Source organism: Bidens hawaiensis, unplaced genomic scaffold, assembly GCF_021521415.1.
Source record: "Bidens hawaiensis isolate Kalapana, Puna unplaced genomic scaffold, B.hawaiensis_p1.1 tig00024028_1, whole genome shotgun sequence".
NCBI classification, from domain to species: domain Eukaryota; kingdom Viridiplantae; phylum Streptophyta; class Magnoliopsida; order Asterales; family Asteraceae; genus Bidens; species Bidens hawaiensis.
In genome coordinates, this window is record NW_027493789.1 from 243,478 (window position 1) to 268,179 (window position 24,702).

A 24,702-nucleotide genomic window follows, 5' to 3' on the forward strand; every position below is an offset into this window, starting at 1 on the left:
AGTAACTTTATAGGGCTATGTGTCTATGTGTTTGATTCTAAATTTAATTTTTTTAAATTGATAATAGAGAAGGGAAAATAGGCTAATGGCTACAAACAGTTTATCCATTACTTTTCTTAAATATATATTTCTTTAAGTGATTTTATTCTTTATTTGTAATTGAAGTAAATATAAATTTTCTTTACCGGATATTATCGGAGCATTCAACATTTTACCTTACACTCACTAAATTTAATTATATAAATTATTACTTTCATTAATAATTTTCCAAAAGTATATAACTTTTTGTTATTATTTTCATGTGTAGAAATAAAATACTAATAAAAAATATGGTCCATTATTTTCGTTTAAAAAAATATCTTATATATTTTGTTACTCGTTAGGCCTTACGGGCCCTTTTTTTGTGCTCGTCATAGGTATTTAAATTCTCGGAGATAGCCCTAAGCTGTGCACACACGGAAACACATACGAACAATGAATACTCATAAAAAAACAAAGAAGACATCGCATATATAAAATGGGTAAAAATTAAAACCCTAGAAAATCGTATACGCTAAATTAATCATGAAAAAGGAGGACATAACTTAGTGAGGGGTTCTTTTATAATTTAGAGAGTGATTCAGGGTGTTGTGTATGAAGAGTTTTTATATTTTAGAAAAAGTAGTGATTTTTCTGTATATTTGAAAAGCTACTGTTCACCCCCTATAATTTTTTAATATATTTTGAAAGTAGTTGTGAGTGAAGGAAAGAGAAAAAGTAATGATAAAAGGTATACAAAGTATTATTTAATTGAAATAGAGAGAGAAAATGTAGTGAGTTTTAGTATAATTTTTGGTTTAGTGATAGGGGTGGGATGAGAATGCTCTAAAAAACTACATTTTTCTCTCATGTTCAATTAAATAATATTTTTTATACCTTTTTCATTACAGTTTTCTCTCTCGACCCTATAATTTACAAAAAAAATCACTACATTTTCCCTAAATTTACAAAAACTCATTACTTTTTCTCTCTCAACCCTATAATTCACACTCACAACCCCACCCTATAATTTACAAACCCTCCTCACATAATTTTAGGGGATGAGTTGGGAATGCTCTAAGCGATTGAGGATTTGAGGTGTACTCTAAGCTTTAATTTAAAAAAGGGGAGGTCTTAGAGCATTCTCATTCGGTTCTCCAAAATTCTGTGAGAGGAGTTTGTAAATTATAGGGTAGGGTTTTGAGTGATTGTGAGTGTAAATTATTATTATTATTATTTTGAGCGACCAACTAAGTAACGTCGGGTACTCCGTACGCGGCTCCCATTGGCTAAAGGTAGCTTAAGCTGGCCACAAGTCCGGACGGACGGAGCCCATAGCGGTCCACCAATTGACGGAGCCCCTAGTGAGCGTAAATTATAGGGTGGAGAGATAAAAGGTAATGATTTTTTTTAATTTGAGGAAAAGATAGTGATTTTTTGTAAATTATAGGATGGAGAAAGCAAACTGTAATGATTAAAATATAACAACAATATTATTTAATTAAACAATAGAGAGAAATATAGTGATTTTTAGTGTAATTATAGAGAGATGAGGATAGAGAATCGGTTGAGAATGCTCTTATAAGACAAAAAAAAATTGTTGTTTGGGCAATGAGTTTTATCATTTATAGTGGATTTCCTTACAAGTGTGGAACCAACGACAAAAAAAATGGTGTTTTAGGTTGCACCAATGAGTTTTATCACATATAGTGGGCTTCCTTCTGAGGTTCGAATGAAGATCATCAGGTGGGTCAGTGGCCCGTCAATAAAACATTTAAAATACCCTTTTTTTCGAACTATTAACTTTTATAAACAAAACAGCGCCAACAACATACCAAACACCCACAAGCCACCTCCATAACCCGAAGAGCAGCCCCCAAAAAGAGACAAAAACTACATGAAGACAAAATTACACTAATTCGATCATTCTGTCGATCTAAACTTAGACCTAATTTTGAACTAAAGAAAGTCGAACAATTTTAAATCTCCAAATTCTCTCACTCTAATCTCCTTCCCTTTGATCACCTTTCATTTCTCGCTTTCCATATGCTTTAGAAGCTATGATGGTTGTCCTATTAAAACACCTCTTTTTTCTATGTGCGAGCTTAATGCCCTTATATGAAGGTCAATTAAATAATTAAGGTAGCGTTTGGTATACAGGAATGACAGTAGGAATGGAATGATTCATTATGTGAGAATGAAAAAAGTGGTGTTTGGTTGCTCAAAGGAATGAAATCATCCATTATACATAGAATCTCATTCCATCAAAATCATTCCTTCCCACCCCCCTTCTTTTTTTTTTCATCCATTCCTCATTCACCTTACTTTCTCAACAACACCACCACTTAACAACCACCACCACCACCACTACCATCGGCACCGCCACCAACTCCGCCGGCACCACCGCCGCCGCCACCACCACCACCATTTTCGTCGCCGGAGTTACCACCATCGCCACTGTAGGTTTTTTTTTTGGTGTTATAAAATATTTTGATATATGAGTGTTTTTATTATTTCTATTTCACTTCAACAATTTTTTTTGGATACCAGACAATAAAAATTAATAATTGATTTCATTCCTATAGGTTAACCAAACAAGACAAAGAAATAGTAATAATCAATTTTATTCCCTTGTCCATTCCATTCATTCTCCCATTTTATTTCCCCTTCATTCCATTACCTTCAATGAAACATACCCTAAATTTCAAATTAAGACCCCAAAATATAAAGGAAAATTAAATTCTAATAATCCAAAGTATTAACTATTGGTCAATAATAATCTTAACTAACAAATTGACCGACGATAATCTCAACTTTTAGTTATGTTGCCGATAACAATCCTAGTCTAACAGATTACTAACTCCGTTATCCATGTTCAATTAAGTTAGTATGAAATGACTTAAATACCCTTTTTATTATAAAACAAAAGTTATATATATGTAATATTAATTAAAGCTATTTCCTTTCTATAATTATACATACATCTTCATCCTCACCTTCATCTTCATCGCATGTATTCACCAAGACCATCACCGCGTCTCACGCCGACAACCACCGCCACCGTCAATGTCATCGCCATCTCTACCACCAATGTCATCGCCAATGTCTACCGAAATGTCATCTCTACCACCAATGTTTACCGAAACCGTCGCTACCACCAATATCATCGCCATTGTTCCATCTCTTCCTCTATATGTTTGATTTCCTGTCATATCTAAAGAAATATGCAACTAAAATTAGATCTGAATATGAAGGTCAGCGACGCGATGGTGATGGCTTCTCGGTAGAAACAATGTAGGGGTGGGTGTTTGTCAGCCGGAAACGATTGCGATGGTGATTGCCAATGGAAGAGTTTCCGAGACAGTTTGAAAGATAAGAGGGAGGTCTTATATTGTGGTTGTTATTGTTGGCCGGAGATGGTGGCGGTGGTGTTGGCCGGAGACGATGGTGGTGGTTGTCGGGGTGAGACGGTGGTGGTGGTCTTGGTGGGATGCAGATGGGTAAGGACGAAGATGTACATATATGTCTGTATAGTTATTGAAAAGAAATAGCTTTAATTAATATTACATATTTATAATAAAAAGGATATTTAAGTCATTTCACACTAACTTAATTGAGCATGGCTAACAGAGTTAGTAATCTGGTAGACTAGGATTGTTAACATAACCGATTGTTGGGATTGCCAACGGTCAATTTCTTAGTTGGAATTATTATTGCCCAATAACTAATAGTTTAGATTATTAGAATCCAATTTTCTAAATATAAATTATCAAACAAAATATCTTAGCATAAATATTTTTGATTTCATAAACCCTATAAAAGTTGTAACGTTAACACACACGCACTCACAAGTCAATTAACCTCACAGCTGCTGATTACTCAAGAACCAAACCCACTTGTTCTTTCTCCAAATTCTTCAAGTTTTCAACTCAAATGACTGCTGAAAACACGTATGCTCTTAAACCCATCTCCAAGATCATTCTTTATTTCAATTTTTTGTTTTTCTTACAAAACCCTAGTTTCTAATTTGGTTTAGAATCGATTGATTGTTGATGTTGTTTTGGGTACCTACATTTGCCTAAAACCCTAGTTTTATTTTGATTGATCTTCCTGTTATTGAAATTGTTTTCAAGATTATTAATTTATCTGCTCAATATAGATCATCTGTAAAACGTTCATGTGTGTGTTTATACTGTGGAAGTTTTATTGTTTTTAAATGAAAATTGTGTCCATTGGGGCTTTTTATCATACTCAAAATAAAATTGAGTTTAAGCAACTTGGAATGCTTAAACTCAAAATAAAATTGAAAATTGGGGCTTTTTATCATACTTTTGCGTTTTATCTGATCTTTAATTGGTGTGGTTGTATTAAATAGAATATATTACTTAGCGTTTACTTTAATTATTTGCTTCCTATAGATCATCTGTACAAAGTTCTTGTGTGTGTGTTTATACTGTGGAATTTTTTGTTGTTTTAAATGAAATTTGTGTTCTTTGATTGTTTGTTCTTTTTATCATGAAAAATCATTTTTTTTAATCCTTTTCTGAAATTAAACTCAAAATAATATTGAAAGTTGGGGCTTTTTATCATACTTTTGTGATATATCTGATCTTTAATTGGTGTGATTGTATTGAATAGAATATATATTAGTTAGGGTTTAATCTAATTATCATTATTATAATCAGAAGATTTAATTTGATTAGGTTATGTTTATAATTATCCCCAATGTACTCTTGCTGATCATTTGATCAACAATAAACAATTTAGTTAATGGGTTTTCAGTGTTTTTTTATAATGGGTATTCAGTTGAACTATTAATTTTTTTTGGAACACATATGCTTTAACTTTTTCAAATGGCAGACGAATTGGCATACTAGTTTCTTTCAAACTATTTGAATTTACAAAGGTTGTAGAGTCCACTGATACCAATGAGATCAGAAATAGAAAAAAAGGATTAACGATTTCATCGAGAATGTGGCCCGATCCTTCTCTTTTTTGAATTTCATTTTAAAGCTTAATCTTTTTTTTTTGGGATGGAATTAGTTAGAAATCTTGCTGTGATGAGGTGTTTCTTAATTTTTTTTCATTATGATTTTGAATTGTATCAATGAAGTTTTCTTGATTTGTTGACGTGCCAACTATCCATACCTACACATGCGCGTGTGTGCACACATTCGTATATTGAAGTTAATTTTTTGTTTAGATGTTTTCTTTTCTCTCGTTGTAGTTTAGTTATGGCAATTTTTATAAAGCTCAAACTAAAGTTGCTTGCTTAAATCATCTAAAGTTTCCATAATTGTTTTAGGTTTTGTGATTGTTCTCTAAATTTGGCTATATATCTAAAGTAATGAAACATAAATTTTTTTTTGTTTTATAAATTCTATATACATTCGCATATTATTTGTCTATCAGACTTGGTAGATTCACCTTCCGATATCTCATTTCATTTTAGCTGAAAGGCGATAATCTTACTTTGTTATGGTATCTTATATTTCCTATTGTTCTTCCTATTTATGTATGTCTGTATGTATGTATTTATATGTTTGTGATGAGATTTTTATAATCTAAACTTTTAACAAACAAAATAAGTGATAGTGTTTTGAATTTCAGATCTAACATGGATATTGCCGGTCAAGTTCCAAAAGTGGTTCTTCTGCCTGAATCACTTACCATGGAAGAACTGAACAACATAATGTTCATCGCTAAAAAAGGAATAGCAGTTTCAGGAAGCGCTGCTGGTGACCGAATTAAACAACTTATCGGGTCATTCGATGTTTCTGATAAAGATGACGGGTTTGTGTTTCGTGTGGCTCTGCCAAGTGTTGAGAAGGAGAGTAAGTACTTTCTCTGTACTTGAACACGACCTTTTTTTTTATTTGTGTGAAAAACATCAATCCTAACCCACGCACAGTTAAAATGTGTAACCTGAACATGACTTGTTGACCCGCTTGTTCAAATGTGTCAAATGGGTTGGTGGGTAATAATAAAGTTGTAAACTTGTTAAGTCGGGTTGATGGTTTGTAAAAAATGGGTTGACGGGGAAACGTGCCAGCGGGTTGACATGTTTAAGTAAACAGGAACATGACCCGTTTAACCCATTTATATAAATGTGTTAAAAGGCTTGGTGAGTAATAATCAAGTTGTAAATATGTTAATCGGGTTGGTTGGTTTTAAAATATAGGTTTGGGGTCGACCTTTTAACTAAACATGTTAAGCAGGTCAACCTTAACACGTAACTGTATTTATCCAAATGTGTCAACTGTCAAATGGGTTGATGGGTAACAACCGTGTTGTAAACATGTTAATTGGAGTGGTGGGTTGTAAAATTCGGGCTAGACGTGTCAAAAACGGGTTAGTAGGTCAGCCCGTTTTAACTAAAGAAGTCACAAGCGGAACACAGCCCGTTTAACCATTTATCTAAACATGCTAAACGGGTTGACATATAATAATCAAGTTCTAAGCATTTTAATGGTTGGTGAGTTGTAAAAAATGGATTAAAGGGGTTAGTGGGTCGATCTGTTTAACTGAGCGGGTTAAACAAGTCAACCCGAAAACTACCTTTCTAATTAAACAGGTCAACCAACCCAAAAACAACCCCTTTTCAAGCGAGGTAGATATACCAACAGAAAACATGATTATTTTCGTGTTGGTTTCGGTTTGTGACGAACATTATAATACTTTTCAAAATAATAAAGATGGTTCGTGAGCACCTTTCTAATTAAACAGGTCAGTCAGCTTTTTTCTTTAAAAGCTTTAAATTTGTATAATACTTTTCAAAATAATAAAGATGGTACATGAGCATAATAATAGATACACGTAACGGCACATTCATAGATAAAATGCCTAAAATAAATATGGCTAAACGGCTAGTTTAGCTCACACGACCCGTTTCAAGTTTCAAACCGTCTGACTTGATTTTGTTTGGACGGTTTGGTCTGTTTCAGTGGTTTATGAACACCCTTAACTGATTCGTTTGTGTTTACATTATTTAATTTGCAGAGGTCAAGTGTGTTGTTCAGGATGACGGAGCAGTCACAATCAGTGGAGCAACAGGCAGCGGTGGGAACTCGGCGGTTTCGTTCAAGCTGCCTGCGCACGTGAACGCATCAACCTTGAAACACGTGTTGAACGAGGGGGTTCTTGAAGGGGTTGTTAAGAAGAAACAGGCTTGATGGTGGTTAGCAGATGTTTGTTGTGTTGTTGTTAAAGACAATAGGTAGGTTTTGCTTGGATTTGAATTTTGAACTAGCTAGCTGTATTTGAGAATTTTTGTTGGCTCCTTTAACCAAAGAAAATAGAAGAAAGAGTTTTAGGATTGGAACATTGCGATTACATTGCGATTTTGTGCTTAGATTTTTGAAAACCGATCGCTTTTGGTGTTTCGGGATTTCAATATTTTCCATTTTTAGTTTGTATGGCTTTTGTTTTTTTTTTTTTTTTCTCAATAGGTTTGTTTAGGTGTAAGGTTATTGGCTTATTATTTGGGATTGAAAATTTTGGGCTAAAATCAGTTGCCTAAAATAACGAATTTAGATTTTTTTGGTTTAATAAAATAGGTAATTAGCTACTTATATGCTTTAAAATATATACTAGCTCGAATACATTATACCATGACTTATGAAACTGATAAAAGTAGCAGAGAAAGCATTATGATTTTGTGGTTTTTGAACGCTTTGAATTGAAGTTTGCCATCTTGAACATCTTTAAAGACATTTGACATTCAGTATGCAACTATTGTGTACCACCTTTTTGTTACTCCACGAGTAGAATAAAAAAAAAACAACTACCACCCTAATTGATTCAATTCACTCAACATATGCATTCTTCATCCCAAAAAAAGGTGCAAGTTTGGAAAGAGACGAATAATGAGAGAAGAAATAATTTTATGAAATTCTGGGTAGGTTCTCTGGTTAGAGATAATTACCCAGGTAATGTGCTGAACTAGCAAATCTAGATTATGAAGGATTAAAAAAAAGTATGCTGAACCATAATCAACTAAAGGGCTGTTTGGAAAGGCTCTGAATGAATCCTTTCAGATTTGAGATCTGGATCGCTCAGATTCAGAGTGTTTGGTTAAGTTAAAACACCACCTCTGAATGCGTTCATTCATCTCTTTTTCGCTCAGACACACAATTACGCTGAATGAGAAAGGAGACCACATTAACCCTAACCTATGCAACGTTCACTCTCATCCTCCCAACCCTCAAATCTAACATCGCCTCTCCGTCGTTCCCAAATCACGACCGCTACCAGCCATTGCACGATCCCATCTGTTGCCCAATCTACTGCTACACCCTTCGAACACGTGCTTAATCGATCCCATCCCAGGTACTTTTTTTCTCCGATAGCAATTTGCGAATTTTATTTCTGAAATTGCTGAATCGTTTGGCTCCTTTTTTGTTTCTCATCTGCAAGCTGAATGTAAAATGCTTGTGTGTTTGTTCTATAACATGGATTAATTCGATTGATAAGATTGGTTCATAATTGTTAGAAATTAGGGATTGTTTTTCATCAAAATGGTGAAATAAAATGGGTTAAATAGGGTCGATGTTAACTATTTATATCTTTTGGAACCGGTTTCATTGTCGTGGGTCTGAGCCTACGCTTTATATCTATTTGGAATTAGTTCATATAATACTGATTCGGGTCTTTAGTTGATTTCAATGTGCATCTCTACCTAAGCCGAGTGGGTGTCTTAAACTATATCCTCATATGATTCATTATTGGTAAGCAATTATCCGAGACCTTGATAGCATTTGGGTATATTGAATGCGATTCTCATTATCTGCTTTGTAATGTAGGCCTACAAAAGAACTGAACGAACATGAAAGGAATATCTGATTCTACTCAATAGAAAATTGTGGCTAGCAGAGAAGTTTGTATGAGGAGTGAGACCGCTAATCCTTCACTCAAATGTTCAGCAAACAATATAGCCCTGCTCCGCAGCTGCTGCAGATATCTCAAAACAAGCCAGAGCCTAAGCTAAAGCCTTATTTGAAGTCCCGACCATTAATCCACAGCTTGTGCTGCATTTTGTAGTTGTATGTATTATCTGTCCTGGCTAAATGGTACCGAGCCCAGGTGGAATCCGCGTGATGTATATTCATGGCATTCGGGTTGTGTTTTACTTTCTGATTAATATAAGTAAGATGTATGTTGGTGTGAAACTGTTATTTTTAAGTTTGTATTTGTGATTTTGTTGTTATGGGTCATGATGTTGCAGATTGTGTGTATTTAGTTGGGCATGTTTTGATGAATTGTTGTAACTATATTTGTTTTATTGAATTAATTCTGAACTAGACAACAACTACATATGATTCAAAGTATCTATAGGTTTTTCTAGAGTACATGTTTGCTTCAAAATCAGATTTGGTTTTAACCAAAACCGACCAAATTGAATTCAGTTCGGATTTCGGTTATGGTTAAGATAATTTCAAATCTGAACAAATCGAATATCTGTTATCTGGACCGGTGAACACACTAATAAATGTGTTAAAAAACTTTTATGTATGTGATGATGAACATGAATTACTTGTTGCTTACTTGTGAGTTGGTTGTGGATATACAATATAACAGACATCCTTGAGGCATTGGTTGGAATCATTTATTTATTTTTTTCCGGTTTTTCTCATCTTAACAAATTGACTCTATATCGACCGCGCCCCGTTGGGTTTTCTACTAGTTTTTAAGATATATTTTGGTTAGTTATAATGAAAGTTTGTTTTAACATGTATTTTAGTTGGTTATAATAAGAGTTTGGTCATTCTGTACTTTTATTAAGAGATTTGATTAAACAGATACATTTCATTCAACACGAAATAATTCAGGGGATAATATAGTCATTTTGCATGGTTATTCAGAGGCTCAACCAAACAGACTTAACTGGTTCAGCACTTACTGGCTTAGATGCTCTTAACCATTTAGATCTCTTATTGGTTCAGCACTTGCCAAACAACCCCTAAGAAGCATAGAGACTTGAGAAGAAGATAATTATTAAGAAGTTGAAGAATGTTGGTAAATCAGAAGCAATCATATGCAAACCGGTAACTAAAGAACAAGAGATTGAATTGAACTTTGTGATATTAATAATGGTAAATCAATTTCTAGCTTCCCATAGATACATACTACACCCATAGATACATACTACACCCTTCTACTTAAACAAATACATTAAATCAATTTCAATGAAACGTGACTTCTAACACTAATAATGGTAAATCAATTTCTAACTTCCCATAGATACATACTACACTCTTCTACTTTAACAAATACATTAAACTTACTAAACATACTTTAACTAATGACACATTGACCCCTATATTTAATTTAACTATCAATACCCTCCCCCTTAAACTAAATATAGTTTAAGAAGGTCTTCGATCTTCCTTGACTTCCTTTCACAATAGTAATGGCTCTTCTTCAAAGGCAAGGATGAGCCTCTTCTTCCTTGTCTTTATCCTTATCCTTACATTTAGAGCATTCTCTTGCAAAGTGTCCGTATTCACCACAATCAAAACATCTAAACTTGCTTGTGTCTCCGCTTTCTAGATTCAACTTCTTCCACGTCCTCCTCCTCTTCCACGGTTTTGATCACGACGTCCTCTTCCATAATGTTGACTTTCTGAATTACTTGTACTTGCTATCAACAGCTTCCTTGAGTACTCCATTTTTTCTAAAGGACTTTATTATAGAACACGAGACTAACTTTCTTGCTTTCACCATGAAGTAATACACGGGTTCAGTTTCTTTTTATTTTTTGTTTAAAATTTAGGATTCGTTCGACTTTCGTTCATAAAAATTTTTGTAATTTATAACATATCATTAATTTTAAAAACTTCTCAAAGTTTGATTCTTAAAAATTTCGGTTCCTACCCTTCACGTTCCCAGAGTAAGACTTTTAATTTATTTCCTTATTTCTTTCTTTTGGTTCCCTTCACATTCCAAATAAGACTAAAATATTTAATATTTTGATGTCAAATCTTGAGCTTCGTGAATGGATAACTTTTAGGTCCTGTTCGTTTCAATGATTTGAAAGAAATTCTAAGGAATGAGATTTTAAATTTTATGAATTGATATGTTCGTTTCATTGAATGAAAGAATGAGAATAGAAACTAAATCCCATCAAATCCCACATTTCATGGGATTTTAAAATCCCACCTATTTTATAATGATTGTTATGGAAAATAAATGATTGTCGGAACTCGAAACGGGTCATGGGTCGGAACGGGTTAGGGTCGGAATGGGTCAACTAAAAAAAGGGTTGTTTTGGTTCGGTAGGAACGGGTCCGGGTCGGAATGGGTCAAGGTCAGAATGAATCAAAACGAGTTTCGGGTCGGTTTTTTTTCTTTTTCTTTCTTTTTTTTTTTGAAGAACGAGGGCAAAGGCGGAAACGTTTTAGTTTTTTTACATTTTTCGTTTTTTATTTATATTTTGAGTTATGATTTTTTTATTAATTTTTTTGAATTTTAACCCCTCAAAAAAAAAATTCAAAATAAATAAATAAAAAAAATCATAACTCAAAATATAAATCAAAAACGAAAAATGTAAAAAAAACTAAAACGTTTTCTTCGTTGTCCTTGTTCTTCAAAAAAAAATACCTAGAATGAAGAAGATTCCAATTCCAATACATATTAACCAACCAAATACATGATAGGGATTCTCAAACATTCCATTCAATTCCAATTCCAATTCCAAGTCCTTTAAAAAAAGTTCATGAAACGAACGCGCCCTCAATGAAAATAAGGATAGGAAAACGATCAGACTTGCGATTTTAAAGAAAAAATTAATCAACGAATCCTTTTTGCAAAATCACGTTTGATTCAATCAGACTTTCAATCGATTGCAGATTTCTTTCTATCAAAAGACTGGCATAGACACAACCCGTGGCCTTTTTGATTTTTCTTTCTAATCGATGTTTGGTGCATTAATTCAATAGGCTCCTTTTTTTTTGATCGATTGAACCTTGATAGTGTGCTGGCAAACGAATAAAGTGAGGGTAGACATAAAAAATTGAATATCGGGCATAGAGGTGGGTAGATCGGGTTATGGGTTATTTCGGGAGCCAGAACCAGGTAGGAATCACATCCATGTTTGGTCAACCAAGTCAAGAACCGGGTCGGGTTTTGATTGGTTTTGCTGTGTTTTAATCGGGTAGAGGTGGAACTGTGGTCCAGGGAGAAACTGAAGCTTGGTTTGTACCCACGGGTCATGTAGAACTGGGGAATCAAATTTTATGCCCAACTCTAATCAGGTAGTATGACTGCTAGGCTGGTGTTAATGTCATGTGTAGGGGATGAGCAAAAATCAGTATGGTACCGAGTGGTAACGGTACCGAACCGGTACCAGTACCGAAATCGGTACCGATTTCGGTACTGGTACAGGTTCGGTTACCGTTACCACTCGGTACCAAGACCGATTTCGGTACTGGTACAGGTTCGGTACCGTTACCACTCGGTACCAAGGTTTTGAGTTTTCGGGACTGGTACGGTACGGTACCAGTATTTCCCGAATTTTACCTTAAATATCGGTACCGGTACCGAACCGAACATTTCGGTACCGGTACCGATAAAAAAAATTTGCGATTTTCGGGATCGGGATTTTCGGTACCGGTACCGAGCTCATCCTTAGTCATGTGGATATGAGCCATAGTGAAAGACTATATGAATAGTGAAAGAATATATGATTTATTATATTATAATAAATAAAGGGAAAATTTTCAAAATAGCCTATTCTATAAAGAGAATCCTCAAAATAGCCCAAAAGTTTTGATTATTCTCAAAGACTTTGGACTGAGGAGACAAATTGGGAGATCTTTATTATGAGCGAGCATGCCAAACTTTTAAAAATATGGGGGGAGCAGACCAAATATGGAATAATGGTGATGAACAAGGCTAAATTTTTGAAAATATTTAGGGAGCATGCCATATTTCTTTTAACTTTTCTTCTCAAAAGACAGTCTTCCTAGATGGTTTTATTATGTTTCCTATCTGGATTGTACAAATTTTCAAATTATTGGAAAATGTTGTAACACCCCGGCTTAAGCGGAAACGCCCGAGTGTGACGTACAGATTGTTCAAACACATGTGACACTATTTTGTGACAATAATAACATTAATTCATTTCAAGCAACATGCAACACAAGTTCAAATGTAAAAATACAAATCCAAATCAAAATCACAATCATAACAAATAGTTTGTTTATTTGAATAACCTAGGAACTAAATGTCTTCAATACTTCAACCTCTAATCACGGTACCTGTAACATATGTATAAAATATGGTCAGCTATAAATATAGCTGGTGAGTTTCCACAATTTGAATACGTACATAAAAACCTTACAATTCATAGACATGTGATAAACGAGCAAGTAAGTCCTTTCCGGTTGGTAACAACCAACGTACTCGGGTAATCGCGCAAGTAAGGTCATTTTCAATTGGTAACAACCAACGTACTTGGATGATGAGGCCCTTTTCCACTCGATACAAATGGACCGAAGTGCAAAGGGGAGTATATGATCATACTTAATGAGGCTTCCACGTGCAAGTAATATTCGAGCAAGTAATTCAAGTAACACACAAGTCCATATACGAATTGTAATTTTGTAATCGAAATAATAATACTTGGATTTTTATAATGGATACATATGCTACCCCAAAACAATATAAACGTTTAAAAAGGGGTTGTGAAAAACTTACCTTAGTAATTGAAGTAAAAAGGAAAACTTGAAAGCGTTGAAGATGGCAAACAATTGAACGTGTCACGAAAGCCGAAACGAGCAATCCGCACTAACTATAATATGTAAAAACGAGACTTAATCGATATTCGTACGGGATTACTTAATTGTATAACTTGCAAGGAATTATTTTATATTATTTTTATATTTTTGATTATAATATTGTTATTTATGTTTTAACGAGAAATCGGTTAATAATACGATATAAGTATTTTAACGGCGAGGATATGAAGTTTGTATGTTCGAAAGACTTGAACTAATGTTTATAAGTCGAAAATAAAATTATTGATTGAACGAAACGATTGTTTTTAGTAAATTAAAATTTACGTTACAATTAGTAAACGATTTTTAGTTACGACTTACGAAAACGAAAAACTCTGGTTTTGAGTGTGAAATGGTGAGATATATTTTATAATTAATTTATATAATTTTTATTTAATTTAAAAAGGTTTTTATAAATTTATTTTGATTTTTAATTAATTAAAAAGGTTAATTAATTATTAACAAACTGAATTAAATAATAATAAAAAAATATGTCTGACCCGGGTTTCTAACCCGGGTCCTTATGCTACCAACTCAGAGTGTCAACCAGTTGTTCTAGGTTTCGTATTCGTTAACACATTGTTTCTATTATATATAAATATTACTAGTTTTTATTGATTTTTAATAATAATAATAATAATACAGTAAGCCGTAAAAAAAGAAAAGTGTGCTTGACCCGGGTTATGATCTTTGTTATACTAATGTGCTAAATAGGTGGACTAAGAACCAATTCAGTTTAAAGTATGAGAAAAATTATATATAATAATTGATCCAAGTTCATCTTCTTCATATGAAGAACATAAACCCTAATTTTCAAATTGAAGAACCTGTTCAATGTTTGCTCAATTAAGTTTAGGGGTTTTGATAAATGTTTAAGCGTTGTTAATATGCATATCTTAATCACCTGTTATTATTACGAATTGCCCGAGATTGAGATCGTCGGAAAACTAAGCAAAAGAGCTCCCAATTACAGAAATCAGTGTATTAGAGGGCGATTAAGAGGAATGAGCGAGTTGTAATGAAGCTTTGGGTTCTATTTATACCAGATGGAGGAGCGTCTACGCGTCAACGACAACAACCTTGATTTGAATCTCCAAAAATTCCGGCGTAGATCACGGATTTATTTCGCGGTGTTTAGGACGTTATAACGTAATTAATTAGTTTGTTAAGACATTATATTGGCGACATAACACGTTAAACTACAATTTCGGGTCAAAGATTATGAAAAAGGGTGTTCGGAATTTGCCGGCGCCGCTGCCGGCGACGGGCGGCAGGAAAAACGGGGGAAGGAGGGGCGGGGGGGTGGGGTTTGATATTTTAATAATATTATTTAAATAATATTTACACTTTGGACCCTAAGGTTTCATAATCCTTTAAATTGAAAACTTAATATATTTTAAGTTAATAATAAGTATTTAAAATTTACACTTTTAACCCTAAACTTTATAATTAAATTATATAGTTTTCGGTTTTGTAATATTTGCGCGTTTTAGCTAGGTTATCGATAAGACTCGGGATTCATAAGCAATGGAATAATAAACCCCACAACGAATATTGAACATTAAATGCCGGGAACACTTTATTAATGATAAATAATACATCTAAACGACCCAACGGGTTGGGTTTATAAAAACAAATACGAATCGAAATTTGACGAATGTCACAAATGTGCCCTTTTAATTTTGTTCTGGAAGACGCATTTCAGAGAAATTTGTTCTAAGGAGACGAGATTTTTCTTTTTCCTTCCTTGTTCGTCCAGATCATGTACTTTTATACGATATATTTGCTTCTTCATCATTTATACGAATTATCATCATTGGATAATCTTTCACCTCTTATAATTTGTTCTTGAATCCAAAATGATGAAGTTTAAGAGGGGAAATCATGTGGAGGTTATTGATATGGGTTCCGGGTTCATTGGTTCCTATTATGATAATCTCAACGTCCCAGAACGAGTATATTGTTCAATTCTATACCCTGCTCGAAAATGTTAAGTCTGGGCATCTTCGAGAGTTTGTAATAACCTTTTTTAATGAACTTTAGTTCTTTCTGTTTTCTACATATTTTGTACTTGATTAACTATGAAAAGATAAGAACAAACATCTAACTAGAACACTAATAACACTTAGTGTAGAAACACATAACATAAAACAGATACATTACCGAAACATAATGTATTAAATCAAAATAACGTTGAAGAAATTGAAGAAGAAGATGAAGATGAATATAAGGGATAATAAACAGATGTACTAATAAAAATATTAAGAAAAGAAAGTTGTTAAATCAAAATCTTGATTATCAAATTCCATGTCTTAATCAAGTAATATTGAAGAAATTGAAGAAGAAGAAGAAGATGAATACAAGGGATAATAAACAAATGTATTAAATCAAAATATTAAGGAAAGAAAGTTATTAATCAAAATCTTGCCGGTGTAGACGGATTATAGTTAAATCTTGTCTGTGTGGACGGAATATAATAAATATTGCCGGAGTGGACGAAATTTGAATAAATCCAACTTATAAGAAGAAAGAAAAATCTCTTCTTCTTAGAACAAATTTCTCTGAAATGTGTCTTCCAAGACGAAATTAAAAAGACACATTTTCCAAGAATTTGAAAATTTGTACGGTCCAGGTAGAAAACATAATAAAATCGTATGGGAGGACCGTCATTTGAGAAGAAAAGTTAAGAAAGAAATATGACATGCTCCTCAGTATTTTCAAAAATTTAGCTTTGTCCATCACCATTATTCTCATATTTGGTCTAATCCTTCTACATTTATAAGAGTTTGGTCAGCTTCCTCATAATAAATATTTACTCTTAATTACTTGTGGGCTATTTTAAGGATTCTTTTAAAATTGGACTAATTTTCCCGTAAACAAAACAATGACACGGGTGGGTTAATAACCCGAATAGATATAGATCGGATAAAGTGAAAGTTATAGATTGGTCTTCTCTGTATTGAATTTGAAGGTGAAAATCTTGGCTTAAGCAATCAGACAGAAGGTGAATGATGGCTAAAACTCGGAACAGGCCATCCCTTCGTGGCCTTAACAAACCGATTTGCATCAAGTGTGACGGTGCTGCACGTTCCAGGTAATTATTATAATTTCCGTTTCATTCTTCTAGGGTAATTAATTTGGGTTTCTTTCTTAGTAACTAACTTTTGATCATAATATTTTTTTAAATTCATTCATGATCGCACCAATCGTGTTCGATTAATTTAACAGCTTAGTTAGTTACTTTAATTTATTCGAATCAAACCCTAGCCCTTCTTTTTAACCCGATCACCCTACCCGGCCCGATCAACTTACTGACCCGTTTAACCCTTAAAACAGTTTGGTTATTGGATGGTGTTTTGGTAATAACCCGATCTACTTCAAACATCGAATCTCCATTAGCTAATTGGTCGGGATTAATCGGCTTGGACTTTAACGTCTAAGTTTCACTTATACACAAATTTTTATATGTAATTTTCAGTTTTATATATACACAATTTAATTATACATTTATACGAGTTTGTTTATTTCACAGTTAGAGGCTCTATGTTGTAATCCAAAAATGGTAAATGGTTTGAATGCTTAAACAATTTCTAGATTAGTTAACCTGAAACCCAAACTTCACCAACCCGATTTAACCCGACTTGATAAACCCGAGAACCATATAACCCGAATCTAGAATAGCTCGGTTGTCGGTTTATATTGTCAACGTTCAAAACCCAAAGAACCCGACCTAATAAACCTGAAACCTGATTAAACAACCCGAAAATTACCCTACCTAAAACCCAATATAAATAAATTGAGGGAAAATTCCCAAAATAGCCCCTTTTAGAGAGAGAAGTCTCAAAATAGTCCTTTTTCCCTCAAAATCTTTTGTAATTTGGACTCTCAAGACGCATTGGGAATTGATAAAATAAAGACGAGATTTCAAAAGAAAGTCAGGTAAAAGACGAGATTTGGGGAAATAATGTCGGTAAAGTCCAAATTTTTTGTAATCTTGGAACAAAAGTTCAAATTTTTCAAAAACTTTTTTACTCAAAAAACCGTCTCTCAAGACTGTATTATTATGTCTCCTACCATTCACGTCCATATTCTTAAATTCTTGGAAAAAGAGATTTTGAAATCTCGTCTTGAGAGACGCATTTCGGATGCATTTGTTCTTAACAGACGAGATTTCTTAGTTTCCTACCTTTCACGTCAAATTCTATAATTTCTTGGAAAAAGAGATATTGAAATCTCGTCTTGAGATGCATTTGTTCTTAACAGACGAGATTTTTTAGTTTCCTACCTTTCACGTCCAAATTCTATAATTTCTTGGAAAAAGAGATTTTGAAATCCCATCTTGAGAGACGCGTTTTGGATGCATCTGTTCTAAACAGACGAGATTTCTTAGTTTCCTACCTTTCGCGTCCAAATTCTATAATTTAATATGGATATTCGTTCTTTATCAATCATTAACATTTCTTCATCAATCTTCTTCATCGGTTATCTTGTAGCCGGCCAAATGACGAGGTTTAAGCGGGGAGATCATGTGGAAGTAAAGGATTTGGGATCAAAATGAACAACATATTCATTTTGCTAATAATCCTTCCCGTCTTGGTTGGTGCTATCAAAATGAACAATATATTCACTTTCGCTAAATTTGCTAATAATCCTTCCCGTCCACCAACTGTCATTAGCATAGAGATCCACCGTCTCACCCAAACGAAAGCTGCTCACCTCAACAAATGCAGGTTTTGGCCTTAACTTTTCGGCCTTCACAAACTCTCGTAGAGGCCAGGACTGATCATTTTTGAGCAAGGTACGGAACTGCACAATATACTCATTACGGCACGTTGAGATTATGTTGCCGTCGTAGTAGGAACCAATGAACCCGGATCCCAAGTCCTTTACTTCCACATGATCTCCCTGCTTAAACCTCGTCATTTGGCCGGCTACAAGATAACCCGATGAAGAAGATTGATGAAGAAATGTTAATGATTGATAAAGAACGAAAATCGATATTAAATTATAGAATTTGGACGTGAAAGGTAGGAAACTAAGAAATCTCGTCTGTTAAGAACAGATGCATCCGAAACGCGTCTCTCAAGACGAGATTTCAAAATCTCTTTTTCCAAGAAATTATAGAATTTGGACGTGAAAGGTAGGAAACTAAGAAATTTCGTCTGTTAAGAACAAATGCATCCGAAATGCGTCTCTTAAGACGAGATTTCAAAACCTCTTTTTCCAAGAATTTAAGAATATGGACGTGAAAGGTAGGAAACATAATAATACAGTCTTGAGAGACGGTTTTTTGAGTAAAAAAGTTTTTGAAAAAATTGAACTTTTGTTCCAAGATTACAAAAAATTTGAACTTTACCAACATTATTTCCCCAAATCTCTTCTTTTACCTGACTTTCTTTTGAAATCTCGTCTTTATTTTATCAATTCCCAATGCGTCTTGAGAGTCCAAATTACAAAAGATTTTGAGGAAAAAAGGGCTATTTTGGGACTTCTCTCTAAAAGGGGCTATTTTGGGAATTTTCCCATAAATTGAAGCTAAAACTACATGAAGAAGAAATAAGTAAAAATTAGTGGATGACATTTGTCTTCTTTGAGGTTTTGATCACATTCTTAAAAGTTCCTTGTGAAAGATGGTGGTTCAAAACATTACCTGTCATTCTGTCAATTTTCTAACCGTTTTTTGTCAAACTAATCCAACTATGTAACAAGTTAACATATTAGGTCACTTAAGTTTCACTTAATGGTTTAATCCTATGTTTTTTACTTGTTTAACAGGTCGTCATACGTACGCTACATTCAAATTTAAAGATGTGTTCCTTGGTATAAACTATTCTGTAAATAGTCTTATTATTAAAGCTTTAAAAGTTAACATGGTGAAAGTTTTGAGTTATATCTAATAAAATAATTAAAAATAAAAAACAGATACCAATTACTCATATATTTAAAAGACAAAAAAAATGCCACGTAGGCATGGTAACCTGTTAAACATGCAAAACACCTTTGATTAGAACATAAGTTGAAACTCGAGTGACCTAATCGGGACAAAAAGAAAAAAAAATGAGTGACCTAATTAGATAGTAGTGAAACTTAGTTACTATTCTATAAAGTTACCCCATCTATTAATTGAATATTAGATGTACATAATTTCAAATGGTTTAAATTTTTCTTGTTCCATTCCATCCAGAAACTAATTATTATATTTTCATAATTCAGATAGATTTGTAACTGTTTATTAATTCTGTACAATATCATATAGGTGTGCTAATTCCTTTATTAAATGTTCGCATTTTTACAAGTGCCTCGTGTACGTGTTGCATTTGTCTTGCCTTGGATTAGGGAACTTACTGTCTCGAGCGCCTCACGCTGTGTAACTTAATGAAACATTAAATGGCTGATTTATATTACTTATGATCAAGGTCAACTTTATCAGATATGAAGTTCAAGTGATACTCTATGTTTGCTGTCAATTGGTTATTAGAAAATATGGAAAAAATCACACCCTATAGAACATGCACTAAAGTAGTTACAAAACTAATTTATAGTTAACTAGTTTGAGGCCCGTGTATTACATGGGTAATTGATGAAAATTTTAAATTTTAACCATTAAGTAAATACAGTCAATAAAATGATCATATATTGTTATACAATTTAGCCCTGCTTGCGGTGCGCACATATGATGTATATATGCGTGAACCCTCAGGTGGGCAAAAGTGAAATTGCACTAATTTTGACGTTATTTTACTAATCTCGTGAAAATAACGTTAAAAGTGACGGACGGTTAATCAGGCATCATGTAGTGGCGTTGATAGCCGAAAGACAAGGGTACATGCACCGATCAGCCGGTCCCGATGATTGAGTGCTATGTGCCTTATGTCCAAGGCTTGATGCAAAACTACTATCGAGCCGGGGGTCTCACCGGAAGCAGCCTCTCTATCCTTATGGGGTAGAGGTAAGGCTGTCTACATCTTACCCTCCTCAGACCCTACCATAGCTTTGCTATTGGTGGGATATACTGAGTACGATGACGATGATGATGATGATGATATTGTTATACAATTATAATTTACATTAAAATTATAGAAATTACATAATTAAGTACACAAATATGTTACAAATAAGTAAAACCTTCCTTATACACTACATTTGTGATTGTATTGGTCGGTATACAATTTGTAGTTTACCATACAAATCCAAATTCTTCGACAATGATGCACCTTTATTTACTTTATTTGCGATTACCCATGACTTTAAAATTTTATTCTAACAGACCTGCAACTACAATTTTTATATTTCCTTATTTTCTTGTTTCACCATTAATGTTAATAAATGAATCGGTTAGGATTTACATTTAATAAAAAATATTGAATTCATTTATTGAACTGGCTTAAAAGATAAGGACCATATATTAAAATTGGTTGAAAAAAATGTGAGGAGGGCTATGAGATCGACAAGTGGCAAAAGTGGTAGTCTTTTATTAGAGTAGATAGATAGATATGAATCAATTTATTTGGTAGTGAATATCTGTTCATTTATTTTTCTGTCTAGAGAATGCTGAAATATGAATTTAACCTGACTGCATGTTTTATTTTTTATGATTTTTTATTATAGTCCCATTATTTGTCAAGGACATTTGTGTCTGATGTGGTTCTTTATTTTTAAATTAGTTCTGAATTTATTTAACAGGTGTCCGTTTCAGTCATGCAAAAATTGCTGCGCTAGAGCTCAAAATCCGTGCCATATACATGGTATGATAACGGATATTATTTTATCGTCCTGATGTCATATACATTTATGTAAATTTTCTATGTCAAGCACAGATTGCGTGCGTACACATAGCATGAAAATTTATTTGAATTTGATTGCAGTGTTAAAGGGCAATTCATCATTTCCCGATTCAACTGACTCAAATGAGATACCATCATCTGGGTAAGAAATATATATGTGTGTGCGCACGCAGCGGCCAGCGGGTGGGTGCGCACGCACGTGTGTACGGTGGTTGTTTTTGTATTAATTGGTTTGCCTTATTGCTTATGAATAGAACTGGCAGCTTTAACCCATATACTATTGATCAGGTCAATTCGGGTTATATGTATATATTTTTTGGTGGGTAAGACTGGTAGTATCACAAAAATATTTTAGTAGGAATTAGGTCAAGCGGGTTGACAGTTGGCCAACGGTTATTTTACTATTATTAATGCATAACTCATTCTTAACTCATCTTCTTCATAAACTTGTTTTCTTTTTGAAATAAATAGATTCTATACGCGTAATTAACACAAGCTATTTATAGTTCAGAATTTCATAAAAAATATGGTGACTTATGTAAAACGATAAGCTTATATTTTTAGGAATGCACATAGAGTCACTTCAATCCGACAGCTCTCGAGTAATTTTGCTCAATTTAACAACTTGCGAACTCCATCTCGCGCAAGGAAGCCACTAACGAAAAAGGTACATAACATTGCCTAATACTGTATGATTGTTTAACAACATTTTGTTTTGAAACTATGCAATTGAAACATACAGGAGGCGTATCAGATAAACGAATGGAGGTTTTCAAAGCTGAAAGACTACGAAGACAGGAACATAGAAATAGAAAATGAAGCGTCAGCTAGATATTTGCGAAACGTCACTCTTTTGGAGGAGGTTTTTGCTAAATATGAGTCAACTGAAGACACTGAAACAACGATATCAAATATGAAAACGAAGCTTAGAGTCGACCCGATTAGAAGTGAGAATTTAAGAGAGAAGTTGAGGTTTATTATTACCGAGGGATTAAGAAACCTCAAAGCCGAGACACCAACTGGCAATGAAGAAACCAAGGATTATAACGTGCTTAAAAAGGCAAGGTATTCAAGTTTAGTTGAACTTAACAATAATCTGAGTAGCGTGCAGACATGTGAAGATCTAAAAGCTTGCCGGCTGTTAAAAGTCCATCTGTTTAGTCAACCCAAACAGTCAGTTGAAGAGTTTGAGAACGAGGATGGAAAGCTGGAACAAAAGACAGAAAATCACTCATCAAAACGGTTTAGTTCGGTTACAATCAGTCAAGAAGCTGTTGGTCGTATTGATGCACAGTTTTCATCCTTTGATGAGATTGAACATCTCTAATCTTGATGTAGGGTCCCGAGGTGTTAAGACACTCGCCTCATGCTCGACTATGTCGGTTTATGATGTTTAGTTTTGTACTTTTTTAATGTACCTTTTTAGTTGTTACTTTATATGTTGATTCTTAACCTTCTTTTGAAGGTAATTATGACCATAATGAAATATCTTGTAAAAGATGGTATCGAAACCCCGCCATGGGGCTCCCAGACAAGCGCTCATAACTTCGTTGTTTCATAACTCTAATATTGTCAACCTAAACAATTAGCTAATTAACAGATGCTTATTTGATTGATATAATACGTAAAGTACTTGTTCAGGTGAGGCCTCTAAATGCTGATAATCAACACCAAAGCGGATACACCTTTTAAGATAGAATGATACGGCATACTCATCCCTGTGCCTATATATTAACGACAAAACATTGCAGCAGCAACGAAACCCTAAATCAAGCTCAAATCAAATCAGCTCCAATTCAGTTCTCGTAGCTCTACTCGACTCACTACATCGAGCTATCTGAACTCATTGAGAAAGCTCGTCTGTTACAAACACCAGAGCAAGCTGTTACACATCACAATATCACCATTTTCGCGCCAAATAATGAAGTATCGCAGCAACAATTGGATCCTGAGTTCAAACGGTTCTTACTCGAGCCAGGGAATCTCAAGTCATTACAGAATTTGGTGCTTCATCATCATAAGAGACTTTCTGATAATTTCCAGAGTGTCAATTACGTTACACTTGATAACGGGCAACTCTTATGAGATCAAACATGGAACCAGATTGATCTTCGGACTCAAAATTTGGGACTTGGTGCAACTACTTTGCATAAGAATTTGATTATCAAGTGAACCATTAAAAACTAGCATCTTATTAGGGTTACAACTAAGGGTACGTTTGGAATTGGGTTTAAAAATTAAAAAATTGTTTTACAATCACAACAGTCATTTTTATTTTTGTTTTGAGTAAGGCTAAAAAGCTATTTTTCAAAAGTCACGAATCATGGCTTTTAAATGCCTTTTTAAGAGAACCGATAAGTTAATAAGTTATTTTCAAACTCAATCCCTAAAATACCTTAAGGGCGTGTTCGTTTCACAGAATTTGTGAGAATTCAAAGGAATTGGAATTAAATCCCATGACATGGCGTGTTCGTTTCGTTGGAATTGGAATCTTAATTCGTGGGAATCCAAAATTGTGTGTTCGGTTGTCAAAGAATTGGAACTGGAATTCAATTCCTTCAAATTTCTTTAAACAAAGGGATTCAAAATCCTTCAAAAACGTGGAGGATTTCAAGGAAATTCATTGGAATCATTTCTCGAGTTTTTATTTATTAATTTTTTTTAATTTTTTTAACGATGACAGAATAAAACATTTTAGTTTTTTTGTTTTTGACTTATATTTTGAGTTATGAATTTTTTATTATTATTTTTGAATATTTTCTTGAGTGGTTTTTGATCTTAATAGAAAACCCCTAAAAAACATTTAAAAAGAAATAATAAAAAATTCATAACTCAAAATATAATTAAAAAACAAAAAATCTAAAAAAACTAAATGTTTTCTCTGTTATCCTCGTTAAAAAAACCCGGTTCCAATTCATTTGTGGTGATAGATTACAATTCATTTGTCAAACGAACACATCTAGAATGGAATTGGTTTTCAATTCCTTCCAATTCCAATTCCAATTCCAATTCCAATTCCAATTCCTTCCAATTTCTATTGGAATGTTCAGATTCCAAATTTAATTACTTCCAATTCCACATCCTATGCAAATTCCAATTTCAATTCAATTTCATTATGTGAAACG

The 24,702-nt window shown here is 33.7% G+C and overlaps 2 protein-coding genes across 2 annotated transcripts; both read left to right on the forward strand.

The window, feature by feature from the left end:
• The first annotated feature begins 5,635 nt into the window (after positions 1–5,635).
• LOC143568633 (alpha-crystallin domain-containing protein 22.3-like) lies at positions 5,636–7,190 on the forward strand. Its single transcript, XM_077054738.1, has 2 exons — positions 5,636–5,852; positions 7,018–7,190. The coding sequence occupies exons 1-2, from the start codon at positions 5,636–5,638 to the stop codon at positions 7,188–7,190; spliced, it is 390 nt and encodes a 129-aa protein (XP_076910853.1).
• Positions 7,191–16,804: 9,614 nt separating this feature from the next.
• Positions 16,805–23,092, forward strand: LOC143568634 (uncharacterized). Its single transcript, XM_077054739.1, has 5 exons — positions 16,805–16,887; positions 21,477–21,538; positions 21,659–21,719; positions 22,142–22,244; positions 22,320–23,092. The coding sequence occupies exons 1-5, from the start codon at positions 16,805–16,807 to the stop codon at positions 22,902–22,904; spliced, it is 894 nt and encodes a 297-aa protein (XP_076910854.1). The 3' UTR covers positions 22,905–23,092.
• Positions 23,093–24,702: the final 1,610 nt, after the last annotated feature.

Coding starts and splice junctions, on each gene's coding strand:
- LOC143568633 (XM_077054738.1), top strand. CDS start 5,636: ATGGATATTGCCGGTCAAGTTCCAAAAGTGGTTCTTCTGCCTGAATCA. Junction 5,853..7,017: donor GCCAAGTGTTGAGAAGGAGA/GTAAGTACTTTC, acceptor TTTAATTTGCAG/AGGTCAAGTGTGTTGTTCAG.
- LOC143568634 (XM_077054739.1), top strand. CDS start 16,805: ATGGCTAAAACTCGGAACAGGCCATCCCTTCGTGGCCTTAACAAACCG. Junction 16,888..21,476: donor GACGGTGCTGCACGTTCCAG/GTAATTATTATA, acceptor TTTATTTAACAG/GTGTCCGTTTCAGTCATGCA. Junction 22,245..22,319: donor GGAAGCCACTAACGAAAAAG/GTACATAACATT, acceptor TGAAACATACAG/GAGGCGTATCAGATAAACGA.